Genomic DNA, 27898 nt, shown 5'->3' on the forward strand with positions numbered 1-27898 from the left:
GAAGCCCCCTCCTCCTTTTTTAAAAAAACTAATTAATTTATTTAGTTTTGGTTGCGTTGGGTCTTCGTTGCGGTGCGCGGGCTTCTCATTGTGGCGGCTTCTCTTGTTGCGGAGCACGGGCTCTAGGCACGTGGGCTCAGTAGTTGTGGTGCACGGGCGTAGTTCTCTGCGGCATGTGGGATCTTCCCGGACCAGGGTTCGAACCCATGTCCCCTGCACTGGCAGGCGGATTCCTAACCACTGTGCCACCAGGGAAGTCCACTTCCTCCTCCTTGAAGCTCTTTCTTCCCTAGGCTGCCAGACCCCACACTTGCTGGCCTTTCCCTCTGCCTCGCTGACGCTCCTTGGCTTCCTTTGCTCAAATAGCGGCATGCACTGGCATTGTTCTGAGACCCCTTATCCATCTAAGGTGCCTCCAGATGCTCTTTGCTAGTCCTGTGGCCTTGAAGTTCAAATATCGTCTATTACTGACACTTATGTTGCTGGCTCTGACCTCTGCCTTGGCTTCGAGGGCTGTCCAGCAGCTGACTTGATGTCTTCAGCTGGATTTTCAGCAGTCATTTCAAACTCAACATGTTCAAAACAAATTTCTTGATTCTCTCCAAACTGTCTCCCAGCCCCTCAGCTGTTTCTCTCTAAATAAACCTCCATCCAATCATTGATCAAGCTAGAAATCATGCTCAGTTGTTCCTCCGTCAGTTTTTGCATCCAGACCATTGACAGAGTCTACCAGCTCTGCATTCAGAATAAATCCCTAAATGCTCCACTTTTCTCTCCTTCAGTCACCACCACCTTAGTTCAGAGTATCGTCTTGACAGGGTCCCTGTTTGCATACCCATCTTTCTATGTCTATTTACACAGGCAAGTGGTCCTTAGAAAATGTTTTCTCATCAGACACTGTGCTGCTGAAAATTCTCCATTGACTGCCGACTGTATTTAATATAAAATCCAAATTCTTAACTTATACCAAAGAAGCCCCTTGATCTCATTCCTGTTTGCTGTGAGCCAGGCTTCCCTTACTTCCCTTATTTCCCTAGTGTACCAGGTGCCTTGGGTTTTCTTGCTGTTGGTTTGGTGCCTTGACTACATCTTTTGCCCTGGGGTAGCCCTGTCCTGTTCCCTTCAATCTAAAGTAGAGTCTCTGTATTACTTTCTCTCATATTGCCCTATTTATTTTCTTAAAAACAAGTGCCACAGGGCTTCCCTGGTGGCGCAGTGGTTGAGAGTCCGCCTGCCAATGCAGGAGACATGGGTTCATGCCCCGGTCCAGGAAGATCCCACATGCCGCGGAGCGGCTGGGCCCGTGAGCCATGGCCGCTGAGCCTGCGCGTCCGGAGCCTGTGCTCCACAACGGGAGAGGCCACAACAGTGAGAGGCCCGCGTACCGCCAAAAAAAACAAAAAAAACAAGTGCCACAGTCTGAGATGTCCATTTTGCCTGTCACTGATTCCTCTCTTGAAATGTATACTGCAAAAGAGCAAGAAGTTTGTCTGGCTTGAGCACCACTGTATCCAAGCTTATAGTAGGCACTGCCTGGCACAGGGCTGGCACTTCATAAATATTTATGCACTGACTGAATGGATTCATTTATTAACTGTATTGTTTCTGAAAAAAAGGAAGTTATGATTTCCAGGTAATTAGTATTAAATAATTTGTAATATGACCCATGGCTAATTGTTAGGCCAGACATTGTAGGCTTTTCATAGTTTTGGCTTGATTTGGCCTGTGTTGAGTCTGAATTCATACTAAAATAAGCAGTTTCAGAGGAGCTTTCTTTGTTGAGAGAAACTGTGTTCAGTTATTGTCAGACATTTGTTACTTTTCTTAACAGTTCTGCATGGTAGGCATTATTATTCACAGACAAGAAAATGGAGACTTAGAAGATGAATAATCTCCCTAAGGTCACACAGATGGTTGCGGTGAAGCTGTGTTTGATCCCAAGTCTTTAGTTATTTCTGTGGTCTCGGATTTCTTGATTCTCAGGGGAGTATGTGATGCAGGAAATGACAGTGTTTGCTTTGTACAGGAGGCAGCCTGGTGATATGGAAGAAACTCAAGTCTAGGGGTTAGAGAGACCCCTGTTTGAAATCTGATTTCGCCACAGCCATGCAACATTGTTTGAGTCACCTTGCAACATTCAACTTTCTGATTCATATGAGAATTTGAAATAAGAATGTGTTCCCATGCACGACTCATCGTAAGGGGGAAGTTCTGGACGTGGAAGCTGCCATCATCGTGGTTACTGGTCTTTCTCTTTTGCTAAAAGCGTATGTGGAGAATTGAGAATTCCTCATCACTGTGCTTGGCTTCACAGGTGGAGGAAGTCAGAGATGCCATGGAGAATGAAATGAGGACCCAGCTTCGCCGCCAGGCTGCTGCCCACACCGATCACTTACGAGATGTCCTTAGGGTCCAAGAACAGGAACTGAAATACGAGTTTGAGCAGGTGAGGACCTGTCGTAAAGCATCGTCTCCCCTTCAACCTCCTTTTCCCCTTTACACTATAAACAGTCTCTGCTTTCTTTCTAATGTGCTCCATGTCATTCAGTCTGAGTGTGTGGAAGAATGGGGAAAGATTTCTAATGGTGTGGGGACTTCTGTATATTTCACACCTGCTCCTTTTTACATAAAGGTGTACCTATGTGTTACTGATCAGATGTGTTTTGTATTTATGTCCTAGTCATTTGGAGCCTTTAAGCTTTAAGGAGGGTTGGTACAGGGGGTTTCAGGAAAGCAGGTAGTAATACTTGACACATGTATCACCTGCTTTATCTCCACGAACTCTTGTGGATTATGTGGTAGTTCTGAGATTTTAATATTTGAGGAAACATCCCGGAGAGGTTAAGTTTGGAAACCACAGCAAACCATCAGGACACCTTTAATCATAATTAGTTTCTACTCAGCAAGTCATTTATAATATATTAACTTATTATTTTGTCTCACAAGAAGGGAATGAGGTTTTCCAAGTAAGGAAATCTTCCAGAAAATTGAAATTTATACCAGTATGAAAAGGTATATTACTTTGCATTCTCTTTGATGAGTATTTTGAGAAAAGTGAACTCTTAAAGTGGAAGATATTGAATACAATTTAATGTCTGGGTGGCCATACAGTTACTGTATTTTCTAAAGCTGCCATTTCCTCATTTTAATAGACTTCTTTCTTCCCCTCCTGGTCCTCTTGCTCTAATATTAGGTTCCACCAGTAAATTTGTAGAAGGTGAAACATCACATATGCTTTAGGAAATTTTCGAAACCTTACGCATAATGTAGGAGTGTCATGACACCTGTTTTGAGATGTCAAAGGCCTGCTTTACTTTTGGAGGCAGCAGTTACTGGAAGACCTAGTGGCCCGATAAGTGACATGCACTGAGGTAGCATCACTTTCTCTGCACACTGTTTACCATTTCAGGACCTGTCTGAGAAACTCGCTGAACAAGAATTACAGTTTCGTCGGCTCAGTCAAGAGCAAGTTGACAACTATACTCTGGATATAAACACTGCCTATGCCAGACTGAGAGGAATCGAGCAGGCTGTTCAGAGTAAGCACGTGGACCTCTTATAGCTAATTTCATTCAGCCCTACTTCTCAGGGTAAATTCTTGCCATGAGGATAATGGTATATACATGCATTGACATTAGGGAATAAAGATGCCGAAGTCCCTCTAATAAATTTTGTTCATTTCTTAGAAAATTAGCCCCAGATTTGGTAAGTTTGTAGTATAGAGAGTTGTGAGAGGAAATTTAAAAGGATCTAAAAATTAAACCTAAGTAACTTGAAGTTTTACTCCTTATGTGACCGGCATGAGATCACCATTTACAAGGCAGTTTACCCAACACACTTTGGTGGTGCCTCACGTGCACTGAGTGGAGAAAAAGGTCAGTGTGCTGCATGTTCGCCCTCCAGGCTCTGCCGTTGGAGGGTTACCTGCAGGTGGTGATTTGCTTGTTCCACCCACCAAATGGATGGTAGTTACGCTGAGGCCTCCATGTGCCACACTGGAAGGGAAATGTCCTGACAGTGAGGATTTTTTTAAGAAAATGGGTTTCTGTGGGATGTGATGGAATCTTTTTTCTCAGATAAGCATAGGAATAAGCTAAGTACTCATGAAGTTTCAAGATCCAGTAGTCCATTCCTTTGTAGAAAGTAGTTTCTGATGGCCTTAATGTAAGTCTTGGCTTAATTTAAATATCACATTTCTTTCTCAAACATTTCTAAAGATAAATGTATCTGAATTAGATACCCTGCATTCTCCTAGATGTCACAGGAAGAAAGGAGACTCATCTGTGCACATCCACCCTCTCAGCTTTCTCCACGGCTACAGTAAAAACAAGTCCTCAGCAGATTATGTCGTGCCTTGTTGCCTCATGTGAAGAGGCCAGCTAGGAAAGAACGCACCATAAATAAGTAGTGGGATGGGCTTGGAAGAGGCTCTCTCCAGCCCCATCTTCCACTGCTGTGGAAGGGGTACCAGCTCTCTCTGTGTATGAGGACATAGTCAGGTGGAGAAAAAAGTCTGTATTTGCCTTTTTTTTTTTTTTAATAGGTCACGCAGTTGCTGAAGAGGAGGCCAGAAAAGCCCACCAGCTCTGGCTCTCGGTGGAGGCATTAAAGTACCGCATGAAGACGGCATCCGCAGACCTGCCCACTGTTCCCCTGGGTAGCGCAGTGGAGGCCATCAGAGTCAGCTGTTCCGATAGTGAATTTGCCCAGGCTCTAAGCGCAGCCCTCCCTCCGGAGTCCCTGACCCGTGGGGTGTACAGTGAAGAGACCCTTAGAGTCCGTTTCTATGCCATCCAAAAACTGGCCCACAGGGTAGCCATGATCGATGAGACCAGGAACAGCTTATACCAGTATTTCCTCTCCTACTTACAGTCCTTGCTGCTGTTCCCGCCTCAGCAGCTGAAGCCACCAGCAGAGCTCTGCCCCGAGGATACAAACACATTTAAGTTACTGTCGTATGCCTCCTATTGCATTGAGCATGGTGACCTGGAGCTGGCAGCAAAGTTTGTCAATCAGCTGAAAGGGGAATCCAGACGAGTGGCACAGGACTGGCTGAAGGAAGCCCGAATGACCCTAGAAACTAAGCAGATAGTGGAGATCCTGACAGCATACGCCAGCGCCGTAGGAATAGGAACCACTCAAGTGCAGCAAGAGTAAGGTCTAGGAAGTCTTGTAAAGTCACATTTCATGTCAAAGGAAATTGGCAGTAATATATGAAGGGTTTGCAACGAGGTCTCAGAATTGCCTAGAAATGAGCAGGTGACAGGTACTGTTCTAAATGTTAACACCCGTTGCATTTATATTATTCCTTCTTGCTGTCATGTCAGTCAACTCCAGGAGCACTTTATTTGCAACTTGTGTAATAACATTTTCTGTTCTTCAGGTTTTACTGATCAGGCTTGTGAGCCAATCAAAATAATGTTTGTGGTCCCTGTACTATTGGTTTTGCCCTTGGCGCAAACTGAATAAAACAGAAATTGAAAACTGAGTAGCTTATCCCTTTTCAAAAAGTATCACTTCTGGTTTGTCGTGTACATGGAGAATTTCCTTGAGAAGCAGAAGTAGCGACTCCTGGGCGCTCAGAGTTGCCACCAGGCTGTGAACCGGGTTTCAGAAGCCCTAGGCCTGTTCTTGGCTTTGAAGGTCCTAGTGAACTGGTTCCTGCTGGTCAAACTCAAGAGTGATGTGAATATAAGCCAGAATGCCGATATCTTTATAATTGGAGATACGTCATTCCAGTGACTCCAAGGCACTAGAAATAGTCTGCATCCCAAACTTCGATTGCTACCACAGGGAAAAATAATATTTTACACTGGGATCCAATACACCTGCACGCACCCTTATATGAATGTATGCATGAAACAGTTTCTGGAACCATTGCTTCTCTTTTCTACTTGTGATGTACTGTGTTCTGGTCTGTGGCATTAGAAAAATGTTGGTGTCCTCTCCACCCACAAATTAGTTCCACAGCCCTCAGAAGAGTTCATGGCTCCCAGTTCTGGAACACTGGTAGTTGACCTTGCTCCTTTCTGGTATGTGGACTGTGAATCTCTCCATTGAAGTGGGGGTGGTGAGCCTGGAATCTTAAAGGGGTTCAATAATTTTGTGGTATATTTGAACTGAATTGCTGTAAAACCCAGAGAACTTGCTTACATAGTTCACTTCTCTGAAGGTTAGAACAGTTGCCATACTGGGTAAACATTAACCAGTGTTTCACCTTTCATTTTTTACTTCATGAAGTTACCGTCAACATATTTTTTCAAAATCATGATTTTTTTGTTGAGGTGTTTTTTATAAATTTACTTATTTTTGGCTGCGTTGGGTCTTTGTTGCTGTGCGTGGGCTTTTCTCTAGTTGGGGCAAGCGGGGGCTACTCTTTGTTGTGGTGTGCGGGCTTCTCATTGCAGTGGCTTCTCTTGTTGCGGAGCACGGGCTCTAGGCGCGTGGGCTTCAGTAGTTGTGGCTCACCAGCTCTAGAGTGCAGGCTCAGTAGTTGTGGTGTAGGGACTTAGTTGCTCCGAGGCACGTGGGATCTTCCCAGACCAGGGCTCGAACCCGTGTCCCCTGCATCGGCAGGCGGACTCTCAACCACTGCACCAGGGAAGCCCTGGAGAGGCATTTTTACCTGAGCAACATATCTGGAAATCATGAAAAAGAGGGTTGTCTATGTATTTCTGCAGGCGTATCCCGGCTCCTGATTGTTACATTCAGGTCTGCATGGCACCTGACGCTGTCCTTTGATTTGGGGACCCAGTGGTTCGTTTGGCGTTATTAACGGTCCTTATGGTCCTCCTAAGTGGATTCTTAATTCAACACATCTAGTTTCTCTGACTGAAACACACACTTTGTGTCACGTCCTTAATCTCTGCAGGTAGAGGTACTCTCGGCACCTGTGGGCCATTAAGCTTTGACTAGAAGATAATGAGGCTGTTCTAAATTAAGCCTTTCTTCCCTTTGGAATAGCATGAAATTGTAGAATACATTAACTTGCAAAGCTGACTAACTTGTCATGTTAGAAGTGTTCATAATTTTGATTTTACTCAGGAAATGTGTAAAACATTACAGATTAGAAGGAAATAAATTTCTCTAGGAGCCCAGGAATAACTTCCTTCGGATGTGATTATCTGAGCTCACAGGAAGCAAGCAATACTGAGCGGTTTATTTTAGCTCTCTAAATCAAATAACAAAAGCCACTGGCTTTCAATTTTAGTATTCCTTTAGCAAACCTCCCCAACCCTCACTGCATATTGAGAAACAAGATGATGTTGAAAGGGGACTCTGCTTGTCCAGACCCTGATTTTTCTTCCTCATGCCCAGCAAAATGCACATCTTCCTGAGCTATCACTCAGCAACCCCTTAGGTGAAAAGGGCCTTGACTTGGGCCTAAAGAGCCTTTACGTGGGTTCTCAGTTCTACCTTCAAGGAGGTGGAATCATTAAAACTGATATTTGCCTTAATGTCCTTTAAAGTTTCTAAATCAACAAAGTAAAATGTCAGCTTAGGCAGTCTCTTTTTTTAAGGCACAGTACTTCTGTGTTCCTTAGTATTGACTTAAAACCCTCTGCTTTAACAGGTTCTGCATAAAAGCAGTCTCCAAGTCCCAAATTAGTTGTCCTACCACTTTTAAAGTAATTTGAACTCAGTGCAGAAGAACAGGTAATTTAACATAAACGGGAAATAAAAAGTGATTACATTTCAGGCAAATCACTCATCAGGTCCAGTGGGCACCATTTACCTGACCCAGGGCTCGGCTCAGCTCCCCTGGTTTCCTCCCTGCGGATGCATTCAGGGGCTGGGGGATCTGAGAAAGCAGAGGGAGCGCTGAGGAGGGGCTTTGCCTGGCCACACCACCCTTTTCCACAGGGGGTGGGTGGTGCCAGGGTTTCACTGGTTGGTCCCGGTTAGCTGTATGGACGCTGCCCTGGGGTCTCAGGAAGAAAGAGGAGGGGCTCTGGAGGGACTGTGGGGCACAAGCCAGCAAAGGCGCTGCTGTCGTGGGAAAAGGTGGCGCTGGTATCGGCAAAGCTTAGGTTTTCCTGGGGATGAATTCTATCGTGACCTTCACTTCTCTTGAACGTTCTCAGTTTTCAAGAGTAAAGTCTTGCTGAGCTCTGTAAACTTGGGTGTGATCTCCAGCGTTCCTTCTAAAATCGCCTATAAAGTCCACAGCTATGCAGGTCGGCTAGACAACTTTTTTTTTTTTAATTTACTTATTGATTTTTGGCTGCGTTGGGTCCTCGTTGCTGTGCGCGGGCTTTCTCTAGTTGCAGCGAGCGGGGGCTACTCTTCCTTGTGGTGCGCAGGCTTCTCATTGCGGTGGCTTCTCGTTGTGGAGCATGGGCTCTAGGCGCGAGGGGTTCAGTAGTTGTGGCTCGCGGGGCTCAGTACTTGTGGCACACAGGCTGAGTTGCTCCGCAGCATGTAGGATCTTCCCAGACCAGGGCTCGAACCCGCGTCCCCTGCATTGGCAGGCGGATTCTTAACCACTGTGCCACCAAGGAAGTCCAAGGACAATATCTTGATGTTGAAGGTGATCATATGGGTGATGGTTACTTTGTCCAGGAAAGGCCCTAGACAACATTCTTTTACAGGTTAGGCTCCTTCCTGTGCCAGGCTGGAGACTCCTTCACCCCCACTTTGTGTACCTTACATTTGCTCACTCCATGTCCTAGCACACTGCCTTAATCAACCGAATAAAATACGCCCATTTCTCGGGTAAACTGACACTCTACCACTGAGATCTAATCTAAATGATTCTGTAAACCTTGCCCTGCCCATCTACACTCCCGGTGACTGCCATCTTACAGCACGTCCTTTTACCAGCAGTAAAATAATTTACATCGCCATCAGGTACACTTACACCTGTTTATCAATATGCATATATCTGTGGTGCTGTAAGAATGTCACACAACTTTAACATATGCAATGTACTCAATTTTCTAATCCATTTCATTAAAATATTCTAGTCATCATCTGCAAAAACTGATTTCAAACCCTGCAGTTTGAAAGATGTAAGACAATCCATTTTATTAAGGGTACTCAAATGTTCTATTGAACCAAAACCAAAATTGATAGGTTATTAACTTTGGCATAGAAAAACAGAACACCTTATACTATTAGAGGCTAAAGAGAGAATGGAGGCCAATCCTACAGGCCTTCCTTAATTTTTTTCTGAAAAGCTGGAAGCAGTTATTTTGCCCAGAATAGGAATCTGGAATGTCTGTAGCACAGGGTTAAGACCACATGGCCAACAACATCACCCACTTGGAAAGTCCACTACAAATTCATGTGCCATCAGCCCAGATGGACCTTTCCCCCATCAACGCCATAGCTGCAAAGCACCATGCTGAGGACTGTTCTCTGGCAGGATTCCCCGGCAATGGAAGTGTTCTGCATCTACAAGGATTGCACTGAATGCATACTCGGCCCAGAAGAATCAGCCATTTCCAGGCGCTGATGAACCAGAGGGAAAGGGAGGGGCCAAGTTTACAGAAGCTTCCAGGCAGCCAAGTTCTCTTTGCAGCTTTTAAGGCGAGATCAGAGGCTAATCTGCCCTACCTATCCCTTTTGCTCATTTGCTATGTCAAGGGCCTACTGGGGCGATGCACATGAATACTTAAGTAGCTAATTGCTGTCATTTCCCCTGCCCTCTGCCTCTCACTTAGATGTCTTAAATTCTGGTGATCTAGGAGAAAACATGAGTCAATACCTAGGTTTCGGAGGATGTATGACTAGGTCCTGGCCAGAGGAGAGCCAAATGGAGATGATGGGGACAGGCGCATGTCACAGACACATGTTCAATACAGTAGCCCATAAATGGCAACCCCGGCAGGGTAAGGATGAAGTTGCTCATCCGAGGAGAACCCCTGGGATGCCTGGGTAAATCTGGCCACCAGATTATGAGCTAAGCAGCCTGTGCTAGGAACCCTTGTGAAGCTCCTGCAAGCCTCACAAGTTCCTGTTTGCTTCCCATACCACTTGCAAGTCATGAGAGAGGCTGGAGTAGAGGTTCTTGACCTGCTCGATTACCAGCAATACACAATTATGTCAAGAAGACACTTCAATCCTCTCGTCACCACATACATTTAGACCACTTTAAGTGCAGCACAACTGAAGAAGGTGCCAGCACTCACACAGAGAGAGAAAGGCAGAGATGAAACACTCGTGCAAGCCCCAAGCCTAGTGGGAGACTGTGGGCTGTCTTATAAAAATAATGGAAATGCACACATACGTACCTCAGTTACAGTATTTATTTACAGTCTTCATCTTCCCAGCTCTGCAGCCTGAACTCCTGATGTTGTTTAATCAGTTCTAAGATTAATAATTTCCCACATATAAATATCCCTGAACTTGGCTACTACTGACCCAGTATCAACTGTGATGTAATTGTACAAAAACTTCCCTTAGACGCTTTCTGAGTTGGAGGAAGTGTCAGGTCATAGCATCAGCCAACAAAGGCTACAGTCCCCAATAGGGGAGGGGCAAACCACACTGACACCAGCTGACAAACACTGCAGTTGTGTGGAGCTTAACATCACAACATGTGTCCAAAGAAATGAAAATGGTAGTGCCCCTTCTGTTCATGTGGTAACCCTGGCATGGATGGTTTAGTTCAGGAATTAAACGTAAACAAGTAAGCGTTATCAAGATTCACCAAATCTGTATTCTCTTGTTTTCTTCACATTACAATTAAATACTAACATCTCAGTTCTCAAGTGTAATCACAACAGCCATGCTAGGCCACAGCAGCTCCTGATTCGACCACTTTTATTTGCCTTTGCCGACGTCATTGTCACTGTCACTGCTGCTGTCACTGTCGCTATCACTCGTCAATGCAGTTAGGTCTCCCAGGGCTTCCCTGTAAGAAAAATAAATGGGAGGGTTACACTGCAACTCAGGTTTGGGGCTGGGGGACTCTGAAGCTGCACTAAAGCAACAAAGGAAAAGGTTCTAACCAGCAAATAAACCTATAGGCCTCCCTGACTTTTATGACAAACGAAAAATATCATTAAACCAATACATCCTGACTTTCTGCAAGGAAAGGAAGTTCAGGGGGGTAGAAAGCTACAAACATCTGAATGGGCAGACAGACAAATGGTCTGCTCCATTTTCATAACTTTCCTTGATGGTGATGATACAGGACCCACTTACTTCTGCTCCTGGCTGAGGGTAAAGTCAGCCATTAGTCTCTGGGTGAGGCTCTCACAAATAGGTAAGCTGAATGCACCTGCCAGCTTCACTATCTCAATGGCCTGGGCAGGGCTGCCAGATGCTTCTGCACTGTCCATAAACTCATTCAGCAACTCATTCCTGTAAAAGGCAAAACTGTCAACATTCCCCAACTAAACCCCTCAAAGATTTACATACAAAATCTAGTATCTTACAAAGATCAGTCATAAAATCCTCAACAGTAGCTTTGCAGACAGTTACATGGAGTCTAACTTTAAAGGGCCAAATAAATAATGAACACTGATTCATTAAGCCTTCACTGAGGATCTAGCCAATGTATCCCCAGCATGCTGTGATCACTGAGCACAGATTGAAAAAAACAGCGCTTGCCTCAGGATGCCTTACATGGTAGGAGTGACCGATCACCTACCTGCCTAACAGAAAAGTGCCCAATTGCCATGGCTGAGGTATGTGAGGAAATTCCAACCCCCTTCCCCCAATAAGAGTTAAACGCATGTGGCTAATCCAGGATGTCCCCAGGCAGCCCTGTTAACTTGAACTTACCCAGGGATCTTATTATGTTTCCTGAAAAGCCCCAGCATTTTCCTGTTCAAGATGAGATAGGAAAAAGATTATGAATACTAATAGAACAGAAGGCAATCGAATGACCATAGCTTTTCTCCTGGACTCAGAGACCAAGTGTCCTTCCTGACAACCACAGGGGAAGCTCCTGGAGACACGTCTGTGAGCTCCACCAGCTCCCAGCCCTGTCTTCCCATCAGAATCACCCCAGGTGCCTCAACCCCCTCTTCCCAAACTTCATATATGCACATTACATTACAAATTTCAAAGGCAAATCTGCTTTGTTGCCAGCGTTGAGAATTGCTGGGGCATATCCTCCTGCAGAGGATCACTTCAGTCCCCCCAGGGAGGGAATGTATGATATTATGTGGGCAGTGGGAAGAGAGGGACGCAAATACAATTTGACCTCTTTTCTCTTACAATCCAGTGTGAGTTCAGTGTGTCCTAAAACGACGTTATGAAGAGCAGGCTCAGATTAAGGCATCAGTCTCGTGTAAGTGCTTGCCGTCATCATGCCACACGCAGGACAAAGGACAAACACATACACTCAGCTCCCATGATCAGCTGAGGTCCGTACCCCTGCGCCAATCATCACAGCCTGATTCATAACAAACGTGTGTTAACCTGCCCTAGTCGACAAGTCCAAGCATCAAATGTTTGTCAGCAGCTGTGTAGCCGGCTGTGTGATTCGCCACCAGTTAACAATCAGAGGAGGCAGCAAAGCCTTCAGCAACCTTTCGTGGAGAGAGCGAACACCCACACCGTGGACTGACCATCATGTTCAAATTAAGGTCCTCTCTAGTGAACAGCCAGGAATAACAACCCCTGTCACTGGCTCTTAACACCAACACACGGTTATATCCAAAACAATACACATCGGAACCACCCAACTGTGACTGCCCCTAGCAAGGACTCTCACTGACTTCTCCACTTTTGGAAAAACGACTATGCATAAGGTCTCTATTCACAGTTAAACACCAGAAATTAGTATGTGAGTGAAGTGCTGATGAACACACAGAACTAGAATACAGTGGCACAAACCAAAGACGGGTTCTAGTCAAGGCCAGGTTTAGTAAACTGGTAAAATGCCAGTTTCTGGAAATCCCAGTACACAGCCCACATTTTAAGCTGGGGGGTGGGGTGGGGGAAGAAGCATCCATGAGATGACTTGAATAAACCAAATGACCAAAACATTTTCAAAATTAAGATTCTCTGATGACTTTGTTCTACTTAAGTGAACAGAGAAGTGAGTCGCCCACGAATACAGAAAACAAAAAACGGAAAGAGAATGAGCTCACTGAACCACACCTTCTCTTAAACACACCACGTATACTGGTTCCTCTTCCCCAAGTTTGCTTTTTTGGTTGGTATTTGGAAATTCCTATAGAAAACTCAGTACGTAAAAACTTGTTTGTCTCCTGATAAACTACACAGTATACAGCCAAATTAGAGAAACTCTAATGACCGGGTAAAAGTTCTCTGAGATCCAAGTACAGATGCTTCCAGTGACATGTGTGGCATGTGCTGTACTCACCAGGCTTCCTGGGTTCTCCCGGCCCTTAAGAAGAGGACGGCTATGCAGTTCAGAGAGCTGGCCAGCCAACTGGGAGCCGTCTGTCTGGCATCCTGGCTTTCATAAGTCGATTTGATATCTGCAGCACAGTCAGCAAACGCCACCTGCAGCTGAGACGCTCTGAGAGTCAGCAGAAATGCCCAACTGGTTTTATGAGAATTTAAGTTCAGGAGACTCCATAGGACCATTAAAATTTTTAAGCAATGCATTTTACCGTTGGAACACATCACACGTACAGCACACAGTAATACAGTATTTTAAAAAAAAAAAAAAAAAAAAGCAAAGCACTCTGCCCTGGGGTAATAATGGGATCAGCCACATATTTCAAATCCAAATTCAAATCCGGGTTTTCTTTTTAGAGAGGAATTTAAAAGAAGGCAAGCTGCTATTCACTGTTAGGATAGAGAGGATCCATTTTCATGCTGCTTGCTTTGGACTAGAGGAATAAGAGTGACTTCAGATGGCAGAATTCTCCACAATGATAGGTAAAACCATGGAAATGACCCTCACCGGCTGTCAGTATTAGAGGATACACTGGTTAGTATACATCTAATAACAACAGCAAAACCTGAGTGTCAACACAAGCCTACCTCTGGTGGGTGCCGATCCCTTGCCATGAGCATCAGAATCTCTTCTTTTAGGTCACGGCGAAAAGAATGACCATATTCTTTACTATCTTGAAACAAAAAAGAACAGAGTGAGAAGTGATCACTGGCATGTAAAACCAAGACTCTTTGGCTGACCTTTGTCCACTGTCAGCAGTCACCCATATTTTTTTGGAGGGGTGAACATACATTACTGACATGTATTCCAGGATTCCAGAAAACTAGCAGCATGATTCATGGTAGGAAAGGACAAATGAGCAGTGAAAGCCAGCACCAGTAACGTGCTCCCAGGCAAGCATTAACACGGCACGTGCACCACACTCCAGCAGCCACCAGCTCTACGTGGTTTTACAGCACGTGGGAATCGTCAATAGTCCTTGTACACTATCATTAGAGCAGCCTTGTAAGGTAGGAGGGCAGGGCTACAGTCTCTGTCTCAAGGCAACTTGAGGCAGACAGAAACTGATTTTTTATGATCAGTCACCTAGTGGATGAGATACAGCATCTTCTGCAGCCAATTTACACACATAACCACACACACAAACCCACAGTCATGGCTGTTTCTTAGAAACCTGAGTATCACTGACTGGTTAGCTTTTTTAAAAAAATTTATTTATTTAACTTATTTTTAAATTTTTGGCTGTGTTGGGTCTTCGTTGCTGCACGCGGGCTTTCTCTAGCTGCGGCGAGCGGGGTCTTCTCTTCCTTGCGGTGTGCGGGCTTCTCACTGCAGTGGCTTCTCTTGTCGCGGAACGTGGGCTCTAGGTGCTCGGGCGTCAGCAGTTGTGGCACGTGGGCTCTAGAGCGCAGGCTCAACAGTTGTGGCGCACAGGCTTACTTACTCTGCGACATGTGGGCTCTTCCCGGACCAGGGATTGAACCCATGTCTCCTGCACTGGCAGGCGGATTCTTAACCACTGCTCCACCAGAGAAGCCCCTGGTTAGCTACTGAAGCACAGTGATGCAACATGGTATAGAGGAACGAACGGCACAGGCTTCAGGGGTTGATATTTGGGGTGTCCCAGGTAATTAACACTGATGTCACACAAGTGCACAAAACCCAGCCTTTTCTTGTCACAAAGGAACCAATTTAGGTCTTTTCCACTACACTGTCACTCATGCAATCCAATATGTAACATGAGCAAATGACCCCGAAGTAGACCTCAACTACTGCATTCAATTTAGTCAAAAATGGAAGTTTTGGGGACCTCCCTGGTGGCGCAGTGGTTAAGAATCCGCCTGCCAACGTAGGCGACACGGGTTTGAGCCCTGGTCCGGGAAGATCTCACATGCCGTGGAGCAACTAAGCCCGTGCACCACAACTACTGAGCCTGTGCTCTAGAGCCCACGAGCCACAACTACTGAGCCCACGCACCACAACTACTGAAGGAGCCCTGGTCCGGGAAGATCTCACATGCCGTGGAGCAACTAAGCCCGTGCACCACAACTACTGAGCCTGTGCTCTAGAGCCCACGAGCCACAACTACTGAGCCCACGTACCACAACTACTGAAGTCCGCATGCTTAGAGCCCATGCTCCACAACAAGAGAAACCACTGCAATGAGAAGACTGAGCACCGCAACGAAGAGCAGCCCCCTCTCGCTGCAACTAGAGAAAGGCCGTGCACAGCAAGGAAGACCCAAACAAAGCCAAAACATAAATAAAGAGTAGTAATAAAAAAATTTTAAAAAAAAAGGAAGTTTTCTTCCCTAACAGTGTTAACATGCTTGTTAATCAAAACATAAGACAAAATGAGATGGGTCGGGACACAAAAGCTGAAACTGACCTTTCCAGATCTGAGGAATCAATTCTAGCCGATTGGCCACATCTAACGCTTGGAGAAGATCTATGAGTGTTTGGGAATGTGGAAAGAATACCTGATTCAGAAAAATACAAATACATTTTTCAAGTATTACTCAGCAAAGACAACCACAAACATCTACAATGATAAATGGTTAAGTAATGAATCATCTTACTGAAGGTATCAGGTCCTTATACCACTTCAAGGTGACATCAATTTGTTCCATTAGACAAAGCAAACCAAAGAACTTGAAACTGTAATGGAGAAAGAAAGCATGTTTAGTTTAAAATCCGTGCTTAATAGGGGAATGATTAAATTACAGCACAGTCATATGATGACACGTTACACAGAATTTAAAGACAATAAGTTACACACACTTTCACGTTACACAGGCCAATGCTTGACCCAGGAGGTGCTGCTAACTGTGCTTTCTGGACTTTCCAGTTAATACCTTCTAATCCTCAACCAGTCACTGATGCCACCTCCTGGTTATACTCTCAGCTCATGCTGAGGAGAGAGTGGATCTCCTATTCATTTTAAAAGCATTCAACGTAAAGCGAGGATTTGGACCACAAAGAAGAGAACCATCACACACCTATAAACAGTCTGCCTCCTTAAGTTCTTGTTTTTCTCTGCTTAAAAGCAAACCCATTTAAGGAGTCTCTTTGGGCTCCAACATGTTCTTCTTCAAAAACAAGTGAGGCTGCGATGAAATCTTTAGGGACCCACCCTCCTATGAATTCAAAAACATAAAATAGGAGAGTTTACAGGGAAAAGATATATGGATTTAAAGTGGTACAGGGACGTCCCTGGCAGTCCAGTGGTTAAGACTCCACGCTTCCATTGCAGGGGTTGCGGGATAGATCCCTGGTCATGGAATTAACATCCTGCACGCTGTGCGGTGAAAAAAAACAAAAAACAAACAAAAACAACAAGAAAAAACCCCAAAGTGTCACAAATAAAAACAGCTTAAAAGATAGACAGCAGACATCTCAGTCTGACAAATCAGTTTTACCACTGCTTGACTCTTCAAGTGTTCAATTAACTTGCACTGTTAAGTCAGGGTCAAGCTGCCTAAAATTAGGCCGCCAACAGCCTCCCACTGGCAGAACTGACAACTGGTTGCATACAGGTGCTCCATTAATGCAGAAGGATACATTTCCAATACACTTACTAGTAGAAATTACGCCGATGATCGGGTCCAATGAATTTCCGGTTGTCTCCAGTGTTTAAAAGGTCATGGACCTGGTAAGCAAGTTCTAGATCTCTGAGAGATGAGCACTGAAAATTTACAAGTAGTAAATAAGCATCATTCTGCGATCCTTATCAGCCAAACAGTGACTCATTACATAAAGAGCTCATTATATCAAGAAAATAAGTACAGTTACCTGCGGAAACATCTATGCTGATTTAACATTATTATTGGTTGACAGCAAATGAATTACAAGAAAATGGGGGGGAGGGAGGAATCAAAACAAATCACCAAGTTCCGTGATATTTAAAACAAAATAACCTTAATCTAGTAATTATACCTATATTTAGTAACTATATGAAAACACCTGGTTGCCATGCACAAGACAGCTGGAGTGCTCACTCCAGCATCACTATACTGGCAAAGAAACAATGAAATAACTCCAAAACCCACCCACAGGAGAAGTCCTTCCCTCCTGTGAAATAACTGTACTGCTGTCAACAAACAAGATGACACGGAAATGAGTCTGGATGTGCATGTCTGAATAACCAAAGGAGAAAACCTGGAAGGACACTCACTAAAATGTAAAGCAATTGTCCTTACGGAATAATATATATATAATAATATATATTAGGGAGTAATAGGATATGCTAGTTCATTCTGAAACTGCTTGAAAATTTTTCCTATGATAAGCATGATAAGGATGAAAAACCAAACTTAAAAACCATCAATTTAAAGAGTTACCAATAGGCAAATATGAAATACTCTGAAACCTTACTTTCAAACCTTACTTTCTGAAGAAAGGTATGAAAAAAGAAAATGTATACAATAAACACAGGGCAGGAATGTTGTGATTTTGTAGAGATTTTAGAGGAATGAAAAATTAGAACTAAAGACATGAATATAAGAGTCAGGAAGTGAAAGAATCAGGGAGAATCCCCCCACCTCCCCAATGATGAATTTAGAAGATGGATAAAAGAAAAAAGGAAAACAAAAGTTAAGCAAGAAATTGTACTTACAACCCTCATGGCTGACTGAAAAAACATATCTGAAAATCAAAGTTCACAAGAGCCTTGGTTACTATGGATAAAACGTTTTCAAGTCAGTAACATTAATAAAAATCCTGGCAACAAAACTTATAACGTGTAAGACAAACCTAACGGTGTTAAAAACTCAGGAGAGGAAGCACAGGCAGCATATAGCTTCCAAGAATTACTAAGCTAAATTAAACCCTGTCCTCATCACAAGGCTCTAATACCCGGCAGTCAGGAAAACAGGGCTCTCTGTCTTATACAAGCAATTTCTGTACATACCGTCATCCGGGTCCTTTGGAGAAAATTTCTTTCCCATTAATTCGTTCATGATGTCATAGATGATGAGGGACGATCCTTTTGAAGGGTTTTCTGCAGAACAAGAAGGCAACTGGGTTTTCTAACGAGTCCACTTCCCGTACAACCACCGGGCGCGCAGAACTAGTGGTAAGGCCACATTTCTCCTTCCTCCACCCAAGGAATGGAGCTGGCCGGGCGCACCCCTGCTCAAGCAACGAGCGCACCCTCTGCACAGCGTGCAGCTCTCCCCAAGACCTGGGACAGCTACAGGTGCTCCCAACGGAGCACCCTTCCTTCCTTCTTAGGCTCCTCACAAGGTCGACTTGCATTGAAACGGGAGACAGACAGACCCTCACTAAGCCTGCATACTTAGAAAACAAACACGTTTTTGCTAATAAACATTTGCGCTCCTTTTAAATATAACCAGGATGAGAGCCAAGAAAACTGTAGAATTAAAATGCACCTGTGACATTTCCAGTTAAACATTTCACATTATTAATCCACATCCCTTCCCCACCTTATCCATATGCAAGTGATAATATACTTTCCATGACAGCACAGATGTACTTTTGAAGTTCCTCAAGCATGTTTTCATTTGTTAGTAATCCTAATTATTCTGTTAGTTTTATAATAACCTATTTTATATGTATCATTTCTTCATTATTTTAGGCTTTCTCCTTTGGGTAAAGTCCTAGAAATTATTATTACAGGCAGCCAATTTATATCCCTCACACACACCAACACTCCTCCCCCCACGGCCCTGGGTATATTACTCAGGAAGCACAAGTACCAATGACTTTAGTAGCAACAGAACCAAAGTGATATGTGATGTTGCGGAGAAATGGAATAGGCTTTGGGGTCAGAAATAATAGTTTCAGCAAAATGACACCAAAGTTGAATAAAATTTTGGAAGACAGAATTACCATGGAAACTGTTTACCTGTTTTCAAGATAAAGTCAGTTAACTGCCCTTACTTCCCGATAGGTGAGAATGTGAATTTTGTAAAACTAGCCCTCCAAAACAGACAATCAAGGTTTTCTGTTGTTTTCACACATAAAGTCTACCACAGGACAGAAGGACTAGAATTGTCATTTCTGAACCCAGAGGTTCTTTCTCAGGTTGGGGCAAATGGATAGGAACCAACAGACTGTGAGTGCCTACTACCTGCCTTCCAAGCACAGGACAGGACACTGTGCATAATTCACTTCATCATTACACCATGGTGGCATCACTCAGGTAAGGTATCCAGTTCCTTCTGACACAGGTGGTAAATGGTAGAGGTGAAATTTCAACTCAGGTGTGCCTTGCTCCAAAGTCCATTCAATAGAGCACAGCTGACCTAAAACTAGGTGAAAAACAGAGCCTCAAGGTTCTCCCATGAGGTTTCAAAATAAAGTTAAGGTTACTGTGGGGCAGCACGGTCCAGCAGCTTCCTGCAAGGATGGGAATGCTCTGCACCTGCATCGCTGAACATGTAGCCAGCAGCTACAAGCGGCTACTGAGCACTAATGCCATGAAGTAATTTTTAATTTTATTTAATTTTAATTAAATAGCCATGTGTGGCTAAGTGGCTACTGTATTGGACAGCACAGCTCTGGAGAGCAAAAGGAACTCCAGACTAGTTTCTCCTGACCAAAACTGTACACCATCCTTTCTTTTTTTTAAAAAAATAATTATTTCTGGCTGCATTGGATCTTTGTTGCTGTGCGCGGCTTTCTCTAGTTGCGGCGAGCGGATGCTACTCTTCGTTGCGGTGCACGGGCTTCTCATTGCAATGGCTTCTCTTGTTGCGGAGCTCGGGCTCTAGGCGCATGGTTCAGTAGTTGTAGCTCGCGGGCTCTAGAGTGCAGGCTCAGTAGTTGTGGCGAACGGGCTTCTCATTGCAATGGCTTCTCTTGTTGCGGAGCTCGGGCTCTAGGCGCATGGTTCAGTAGTTGCAGCTCGCGGGCTCTAGAGTGCAGGCTCAGTAGTTGTGGCGCACGGGCTTAGTTGCTCTGCGGCATGTGGGACCTTCGCGGACCAGGGCTCGAACCCGTGTCCCCTGCATTGGCAGGCAGGTTCTTAACCACTGTGCCACCAGGGAAGCCCCACCATCCTTGTTAGTACATTTAATGACCTCCCTCCCCTCCAGCTCAAGTTTTATATCACAAACAAGATGTTACTCCCCTCAAGAGTAACATTTTGCTCAGGCTGTAGACAATGTTATTTTGTGAACTGTCTAGTCTTAATTCATAAACAGTGAAGTTAGCCTAATTTCTACATAAATTAGTAGCATAATGACATACATACCATGTTGATAAAACAGCTGAATAATATAGTGATACGTTGCAAGCGAGGGTTCTTATATTACCAGGTACATAGAGAAAAAAAAAAAAAAGTCAAACACAGCTATGCAAAATACAGCTTACTGAGGCACACTGAACTAAAAACATACTAATGTTGGTATTTAAGTAAAAGATACATTTCTGTTCCTCTGAACAAAGACATCTTGCTAGCTCATATGATCAGTGTAAAGATGGAAAGGTGTCACAGAGGTTGAATCCCTCTTAGAAAGTCCAGACACCTATTACAGCCAATGCACAATGAGTTTCATTTAAGAAAACTAAAGCATACCAAAGTGAATTGATTCCCAAAACATCCTTCAATAAATTACTGAAAAATATACAACACACTAGCACACAATTGGGTTCAAATACTTAATTATGCTAGAAAATGTCACGAGTTTAAAACCAGCCAACTGTAGGAGAACAATTCTCCCTAAAATTAAGAAATCCATAAAGAAGTACCTAAACTACTAAAAGAAAGTAACTTCCTATAAACAACACAAGGATGATAGAAGAGCTCCCATTATAGTAAATACACGTAATTAAAATGTGCCAAATGGTGGAAAGGAAATTCCCAACATACTATGTAAACAGCAAAAGAGTTTACAGTCGCTTTTTTGCTTGTCTGGACCTGAAACCTCTGGTCAGCACTGTCTTCAGTGAGGGACACTAGGACACATCCTCACCTATTCCAATGGCTTTCATTTCCCGTAAGGTCTGTAAGGCTGGCAATTTTCCAATTGCATGAAATCGCCGGAGACATTTCAGAATAGTATTAAAAGTCTGTAGGTTGGGTTTCACGTTCTGTGCAACCATTTGTTTCAGCAGGTCCTAGTTGAATCAAAAGCAGGAAGTATTTTTTATGCCTGGTAGGTAATTTATCCAATAAACTGATGTAACATACTAAAAAAGACTCGGGCTCTCTGCCTATGTTTAAAGTAGATTAATAAACACATCCCCAATTTCAAAATTATCTAGTAAGTAGCAGGACCAGTAACTCTGCCCCTTAGAGAATTCCCTCCATCAGTTACCCTGACCCCATGTGATCAAGGTGTCCAACTGCCTTTAGCGGCCCAGTGAGTTTGAGACTGAAGCAAGAGAGCAGACTAGAATGGATTGCGTTTTTTCCTTTTTTACATGTGCAGTATGGTATAACACGGTTTCTATTCCTGTCACTTCAATCCAGTGATTTCAATCTTTTTAAAAAATTAATTTTATTTTTCGCTGCATTGGGTCTTTGTTGCTGCTGTGGGCTTTCTTTAGTTTTGGAAAGCGGGGGCTACTCTTCGTTGTGGTGCACGGGCTTCTCATTGTGGTGGCTTCTCTTGTTGCGTAGCACAGGCTCTAGGCACGCGGGCTTCAGTAGTTGTGGCACATGGACTCAGTAGTTGTGGCTCAAGGGTTCTAGAGCACAGGCTCAGTAGTTGTGGCACACGGGCTTAGTTGCTCTGCGGCATGTGGGATCTTCCTGGACCAGGGCTCGAACCTGTGTCCCCTGCATTGGCAGGCGGATTCTTAACCACTGTGCCACCAGGGAAGCCCCTCAATTTTTTAAATCTTAGCTAATAAAGTTTTTCAATAAATGTGTCTCATTTTAATGAAAAAACCATTATGAGAAATAAGTGAATAAAGCAACCCAGGTCTTCCTGGATTCGAGCTGTATGCTTGGGTCACATGTCACATACACCTACATAAACTACAGGGTTGCTGGAAGGGTGTGAACAGGTCACCATGAGCTGAGCGCCCAGAACAGTGACTGCCATGAAGATGCTCAGTGAATGCTGTCTCCAACCCACGTACTCCTAGCAAACAATATTTTAGGCCTATTAGAAGACAAAGTGAGAGTTCCTCCTTACCAATATATTATTCCATTTTTCTTCTAATTTCTCATTCACCACGAATGCTGTTGCTTCAATCAATGAATTGAAGGTGTGTACGTCAGCTATAAAAGAAGAAAACTACTTTAACAAAATTTGGGGTTGAAGATTAAAGGCAAAGACATGCACACATGCCCACAAAACTAGAAAACTATTCTTTTCTCTGGCTCTGGACTCCTGCTTCAATCACCAATACCACAGGAAAAGATTAAGAATGAACAAATGACTGAGGTAAAATCCTGAGATTTTACAGATGCCTGAGAGAAGGAAAGAAAAGGAGGGACAGAGGGGAGTTCTCCAAACACACTTACCACGAAGTCTGTTGTTTAATAATTCAGTGTACAAGTTTAATGCCTGCGTAGGAGCTCGGTGCTGGAAAGGGGAAAGTATGAAAATTAAGGATCATCAAATTTGTTCATTTAGGAAATATGTGAGTATCGACTGCTCTAGGGTTTGGGAACACAGTAGTAAACAGACATGGTCTCATTCTCAAGAAACGTATCCTCCGTGCAGTGGTTCTCTACTGGGGCAACGCTGCTTCCCAGGAGACACTGAATAATGCTTGGAGACATTTTGGCTGTCACAGCTGGGGCGGGAAGGATGGACCACCAGCATGCAGTAGACAGGAGCGGCTCCTCAACGCCCTTCAAGGCACTGGACAGCTCCACAACAGCAGATTATCTGGCCCAACTGTGAACAGTTCTGAGGTTGAGAAGTGCTGATTTAGGGGAAGATAAAGATATATAAAACAGCGTTTCCCTGGTGGTGCAGTGGTTGAGAGTCCACCTGCAGATTCAGGGGACACGGGTTCGTGCCCCGGTCCGGGAAGATACCACATGCCGCGGAGTGACTAGGCCCGTGAGCCATGGCCGCTGAGCCTGCGCATCCGGAGCCTGTGCTCCGCAACGGGAAAGGCCACAACAGTGAGAGGCCCGCGTACCGCAAAAAAAAAAAAAAAAACAAACAAAAAAAGATATATAAAACAAACGTTACCTTCACCATTCCTCGGATCATTGTGCAGTAGGAATGTGCGTTTTTCTCTGGCATTAGAGCAAAGATTCTCTCAGCATTGTTTTTTGCTCTAGACATAAGAAAGTAAATGTGAACCAGAGGAAACAGGAAAAACCAGTAATAGCCACCAACTTACCATGTTCCAGGCACCGTACTAAGCATTTTAGGCATATAATTCCAAGTAATTCTTGCCACCCAGAGTGGAAGACATGGTTATCATCATTTTGAAAACAGGAAAAACTGAGGCTCAGAGACCTTAAGTTGTCCAAGGCTTTACAGGCTAAGTGGCAGAACCAGGACTGAAAAGGTGTAACATATACTCAAGGTATTAAACAAAAAGCAAACTGCACAGCAGGGTACATAGTGACGTTTCCCCACCCTCTTTCAATTGGATACAATTCCCCAGAGGCAACCACAGACAAGGGGTGTCTCTAGAATCCTTTGTCCTATTCTAGCCTATCAATGTGCAATGTTATACAAATCATGCTGTACCTTGATTCTCCCTGTTACCAATATGTCTTGGAAATCAGACAGAACCAGGATTTGGGCCAAAATGGTACTCCACAGTCAATGCTCTTAACCACTATGAGAAATTATTAATATCTACTGAAAAAATTTAATTTTTGATTCTATTCATTTTATCACTTCAAAAAAGACTTTAGATATTAATGGTAGCTTCCCTTTTGCAGACATCCATATGAAATACCTTTCTTTTATTTAGATGCTTCTACTCAGTTAATTTAATTCTGAAATGTTAAACGATATTCACCTTTTGTTCGGAAGTGAATACTTCTGTTTGCTGGCCACTAGTCTGAACTTAGAACTATGCTCTAGCATGTGTATTCTAACATAATAAAAAACTGAATCTTTTAGAATTAGAGGTATATACTGCAAGGTAGGACTACTGATGAAACTACCAAAAGAACCAGACCATGAAGGTTGCATGGAGTTAGATGGAAAGAAGAAGTCAGGTGTCAACTTTGTGCCGCTGGTTGGAGGTAAAGATCTAATGAAAAACGGTCCAAACACATATGAAAACCAACCGAGACATTTATACGGCACACTGAAAACAAACTGCATTTTAGAATATTCCAGGATCGTATCTTCTTCAGGGGCTGATGGGGAACATTCCACGCACTGTACGGAGCCATAACACAAAGTTCTAATCATGCTGTAACATACCTCCAAGTAACCCCAAGCTCATGACCAGCCGCCTTCTGAGGTTTCTCGTTATTTCCCTCTGTGGCCTCTTCCTGAAATGAACCATCACCAACAGATATAAAACAAAATAAGACAATGGAATGCATTCTCTGAGGAAACTTCAGAAAAGCAAAGGAAATAACAGATCCAATAGAAGGCAAAAAGGAAACCCAGTGTTTATTAAGAAATATTAATTTCTAAAGTGTAGAGCATGCTCACTCCTCTCTGCCCACCTACGTATGAATTTTTGAGGGGGCTGGAACCAGGGGGTTTTCCCCCCGTCCCTTACACATCATACTATCACTTTAAGTAACAACAACAAAGGGGCCTGTCCCAACATTTCTGGTCAAAGGTTTGCTGCATGTGGCAGGCAAGGTCAAAGTATTTTTAAGGAGGGAACCAGGGCAAAACAATTGTTAAAATCCGTCTCCTTCTCCACGCTTCTGTCCAGGCTATGTACTATGCCACACCACACCTCAGAACAAATCTCTTCGACCCTGACACATGGCACAAGAACGTGCCTTACTCTGAGGAGGTATTACTACCAAAAGAAACTTTACAAATCGCTGCCAAAGCCATTACCAACTCTTCTGCTTGTTCACGTTGTTGAAAATTATAATTAGTTGAGGGCTCTTGGTTACCATAGTAACATAATAAATCTAAGAGACTGTTAGTTGTTTCCAGAGATACGGTGGTTCCTGTGGGTAGGAGAAAAAAAGGGAAAGAAACCTTGAAGCATCAAAGAACTAAAGCCTATTAGATTAAAATTATTCACTTTTTCTATGAGCTGTGGCCTTCCTGGCTACATATTCAGTCTCATCCATCACCTTCTTGATGGATGTGTGCACTCCACATCAGCTTAAACACTTGGAGTGATGCAGACAGGACACAATCCCTAACAATGCTGTGTGACAGAAAAGATAAAACACAAGATCAAGTTTGACCCTGTCCTCATTTATTTTATGGACTCATATCCCCAGAGAAATTATCTCACGGTTCTAACTATCATCTTCAAACTGAACCCTCTGCAAATGATTGCCACGTTGTCCCCCGGGGCCAGTTCCATTTTTACAAATGCAAGCAGAACTATTCCACTTGGGTCCAGGCCCTCACTGAAATACCTGCCTAGAAATACTAGCATAAATGCCTAATTATAGTAGCCTTTAAAAAATTATTGCTCAAAACATTATGTTCCCATCTTGACTCTTATGAAGGGGGAGAAAAGGGAACAGGAAGAAGTATGAAACATAATTTAGTGCTCTAAAAGAAAACTAACTGCATTTTTCTAAAGAAAATATACTGACAATACAAATGCCCATCAGGAAACTTAAAAGCCCAGAAAAGACAGCATGGCAGAGTGGACGGGACACTGGTGATGGAGGGTAACTTGACTGGGTCTTACCATCTCAAAGCTGTGTAACCCTAAAGATGACTTGTATTTCCTTTATAAAATGACTAGAAGCACACCAGCTCATAAGGTGTTGTATAATTAAATGCCTAGCAAAGTGTATGGCACTTATTACGGCCTTGATAATAAAATTTTGTTTCCTCTCCCAGTATGTTGCCTCATTCCATTACTCTGAATGAGTCAAGTGTTACGGGTTTGACACACTGTCTTCAGTAATGCTTACTGAACATCTGCATGTGCCTATACCACACAGTGTGTAAAACAAAGGAAGACAAGTCTTAGTACTAAGATGTTTATCGTACTCAACAAGCAGAGGGAAAAGCCTCCCTAAATGATAACCTGCATCAGCAATTCATTTGTACATCCGAAGCTTTAACAGTAGCACACCAAAATTCTCAAATCAAACACAGCTTTCTGTAAATGTTTCTTGTTGTGTTTAAGACTGTGCTGAGTGATTCAGTCCAGTTTCTATTCTTGCACGTTTGGCTGATTTTTCTCCTACATCACTGAACAGCACTCGGGATTCTAAAAATTAATGCTGCTGCCTTCCATGTTACTATAGGTACATTCTCATGACAGCTTACAAGCCCTGGCACCTAGATCTACACCCCTGGAGGTTCTTCCAGATCAAATTCAGAGAGCCGCAGGATTTGACAGAAGTGACTTTTTCAAGGCCACAGTGCTAACTGGTGCCAGAACCTATCCAAACCTCTGATCCCGCAGCTTAGCGCTCTTTCCTTTTTAAATATTTCTTTTTTGTCTGCTTTATGCCTACCAAACATACTTAAAGAATACAGGAAATGTGAATACAGTATGTACACACCTGATGTTAAAAACAGAAGCTAAGGAAGAATGGCTGTATAATTTGTCTACCTCTGATACAGCACAAGAGGACAAGATACTAACAAAGTTGCAACTCTACTCCACCCACAGTTTTAAAATGATGCTCAAGCACAACATGACTTACTAAACTATAAAAAACACAAACATAGCCACTGAGCAGAGGAAGAAGCACAGCACTTGTAACTTATACTCATCATTTATCTGGATCACACACATAACTGTGGCCCACTTCCAAGCCCATGTTCCCAGAGAGGCTTCCAATGAACTTAGTCACCTGCTTGCAAGAGCTGATCAAACATGTCCACAGAAGCTTTGACTTTTCTGAGCTTGATTCGTTCCTGCAGAGCAGCCTCACTTATATCTTCAATCTGAGGTTCAAAGTACTCAGGCATAAAACACTAGGAAAACAAGATGGCTAAAGTTATTGCAAACAGGGCAACGTGAAAGGTAACTGAGTAGGACAAAATTTTGATCACCAACACACCAAAATAAAACTTCACTGCTCCGATTCATGCTTCATGCACCAGATACTATTTTTTTTTAACAAGAATACCTCTGTAGGGAATACAACTTATTTCAAAAAACCTCTCTAGTCTCCAAAACAAGATTACTTAGCGATCTCCTAGCTTGGGGCGGAGAATTTAAAAGCACCCAAACATAAATATTTAATCCATATCTGAAGAATCTAATTTCCAACCAAACTTCCCAATTTCAAGGTGAACTTATTTTTCCCTTGCTAAAACCATCCTTCCTACTTTCCTCCCAATCCTGGTTAAAAGTGCCACAGGGGCTTCCCTGGTGGCGCAGTGGTTGGGAGTCCGCCTGCCGATGCAGGGGACGCGGGTTCGTGCCCCGGTCCGGGAGGATCCCGCGTGCTGTGGAGCGGCTGGGCCCGTGGGCCATGGCCGCTGAGCCTGCGTGTCCGGAGCCTGTGCTCCACGGCGGGAGGGGCCGCAGCGGTGAGAGGCCCGCGTACCGCAAA

General features: G+C 43.7%; 2 protein-coding genes across 4 annotated transcripts in view; one reads left to right on the plus strand and one right to left on the minus strand.

Annotated features, from left to right (window-relative positions):
* Positions 1-5488, plus strand: part of IMMT (inner membrane mitochondrial protein) — a 49839-nt gene extending 44351 nt beyond the window's left edge. Inside the window, exons 13-15 of one of the 2 annotated variants that reach the window (XM_007466740.1) lie at positions 2315-2446; positions 3410-3539; positions 4544-5488. In XM_007466740.1, the coding sequence (XP_007466802.1) occupies positions 2315-2446; positions 3410-3539; positions 4544-5157 (876 nt within the window). In that variant the 3' untranslated portion in view covers positions 5158-5488. The remainder of the gene's footprint in view (positions 1-2314; positions 2447-3409; positions 3540-4543) is intronic. The other variant, XM_007466741.1, reaches the window with a different exon arrangement.
* A 5217-nt stretch (positions 5489-10705) lies between these two features.
* The window catches only part of PTCD3 (pentatricopeptide repeat domain 3), a 30517-nt gene continuing 13324 nt past the window's right edge, over positions 10706-27898 (minus strand). The window contains exons 7-24 of one of the 2 annotated variants that reach the window (XM_007466743.1): positions 27191-27314; positions 25248-25363; positions 24648-24718; positions 23448-23535; positions 22766-22826; positions 22434-22519; positions 21264-21408; positions 20543-20593; positions 18236-18325; positions 17942-17970; positions 16905-17011; positions 15906-15984; positions 15716-15806; positions 13915-14000; positions 13286-13428; positions 11734-11775; positions 11152-11310; positions 10706-10858 (exon numbers count right to left, since the gene is read on the minus strand). In XM_007466743.1, coding sequence (XP_007466805.1) covers positions 10768-10858; positions 11152-11310; positions 11734-11775; positions 13286-13428; positions 13915-14000; positions 15716-15806; positions 15906-15984; positions 16905-17011; positions 17942-17970; positions 18236-18325; positions 20543-20593; positions 21264-21408; positions 22434-22519; positions 22766-22826; positions 23448-23535; positions 24648-24718; positions 25248-25363; positions 27191-27314 — 1659 coding nt within the window. In that variant the 3' untranslated portion in view covers positions 10706-10767. Of the gene's footprint in view, positions 10859-11151; positions 11311-11733; positions 11776-13285; positions 13435-13914; positions 14001-15715; positions 15807-15905; positions 15985-16904; positions 17012-17941; positions 17971-18235; positions 18326-20542; positions 20594-21263; positions 21409-22433; positions 22520-22765; positions 22827-23447; positions 23536-24647; positions 24719-25247; positions 25364-27190; positions 27315-27898 lie in introns of both variants that reach the window. The other variant, XM_007466742.1, reaches the window with a different exon arrangement.

This window comes from Lipotes vexillifer, unplaced genomic scaffold (genome assembly GCF_000442215.2).
Source record: "Lipotes vexillifer unplaced genomic scaffold, Lipotes_vexillifer_v1.1 scaffold1158, whole genome shotgun sequence".
Classification (NCBI taxonomy): domain Eukaryota; kingdom Metazoa; phylum Chordata; class Mammalia; order Artiodactyla; family Lipotidae; genus Lipotes; species Lipotes vexillifer.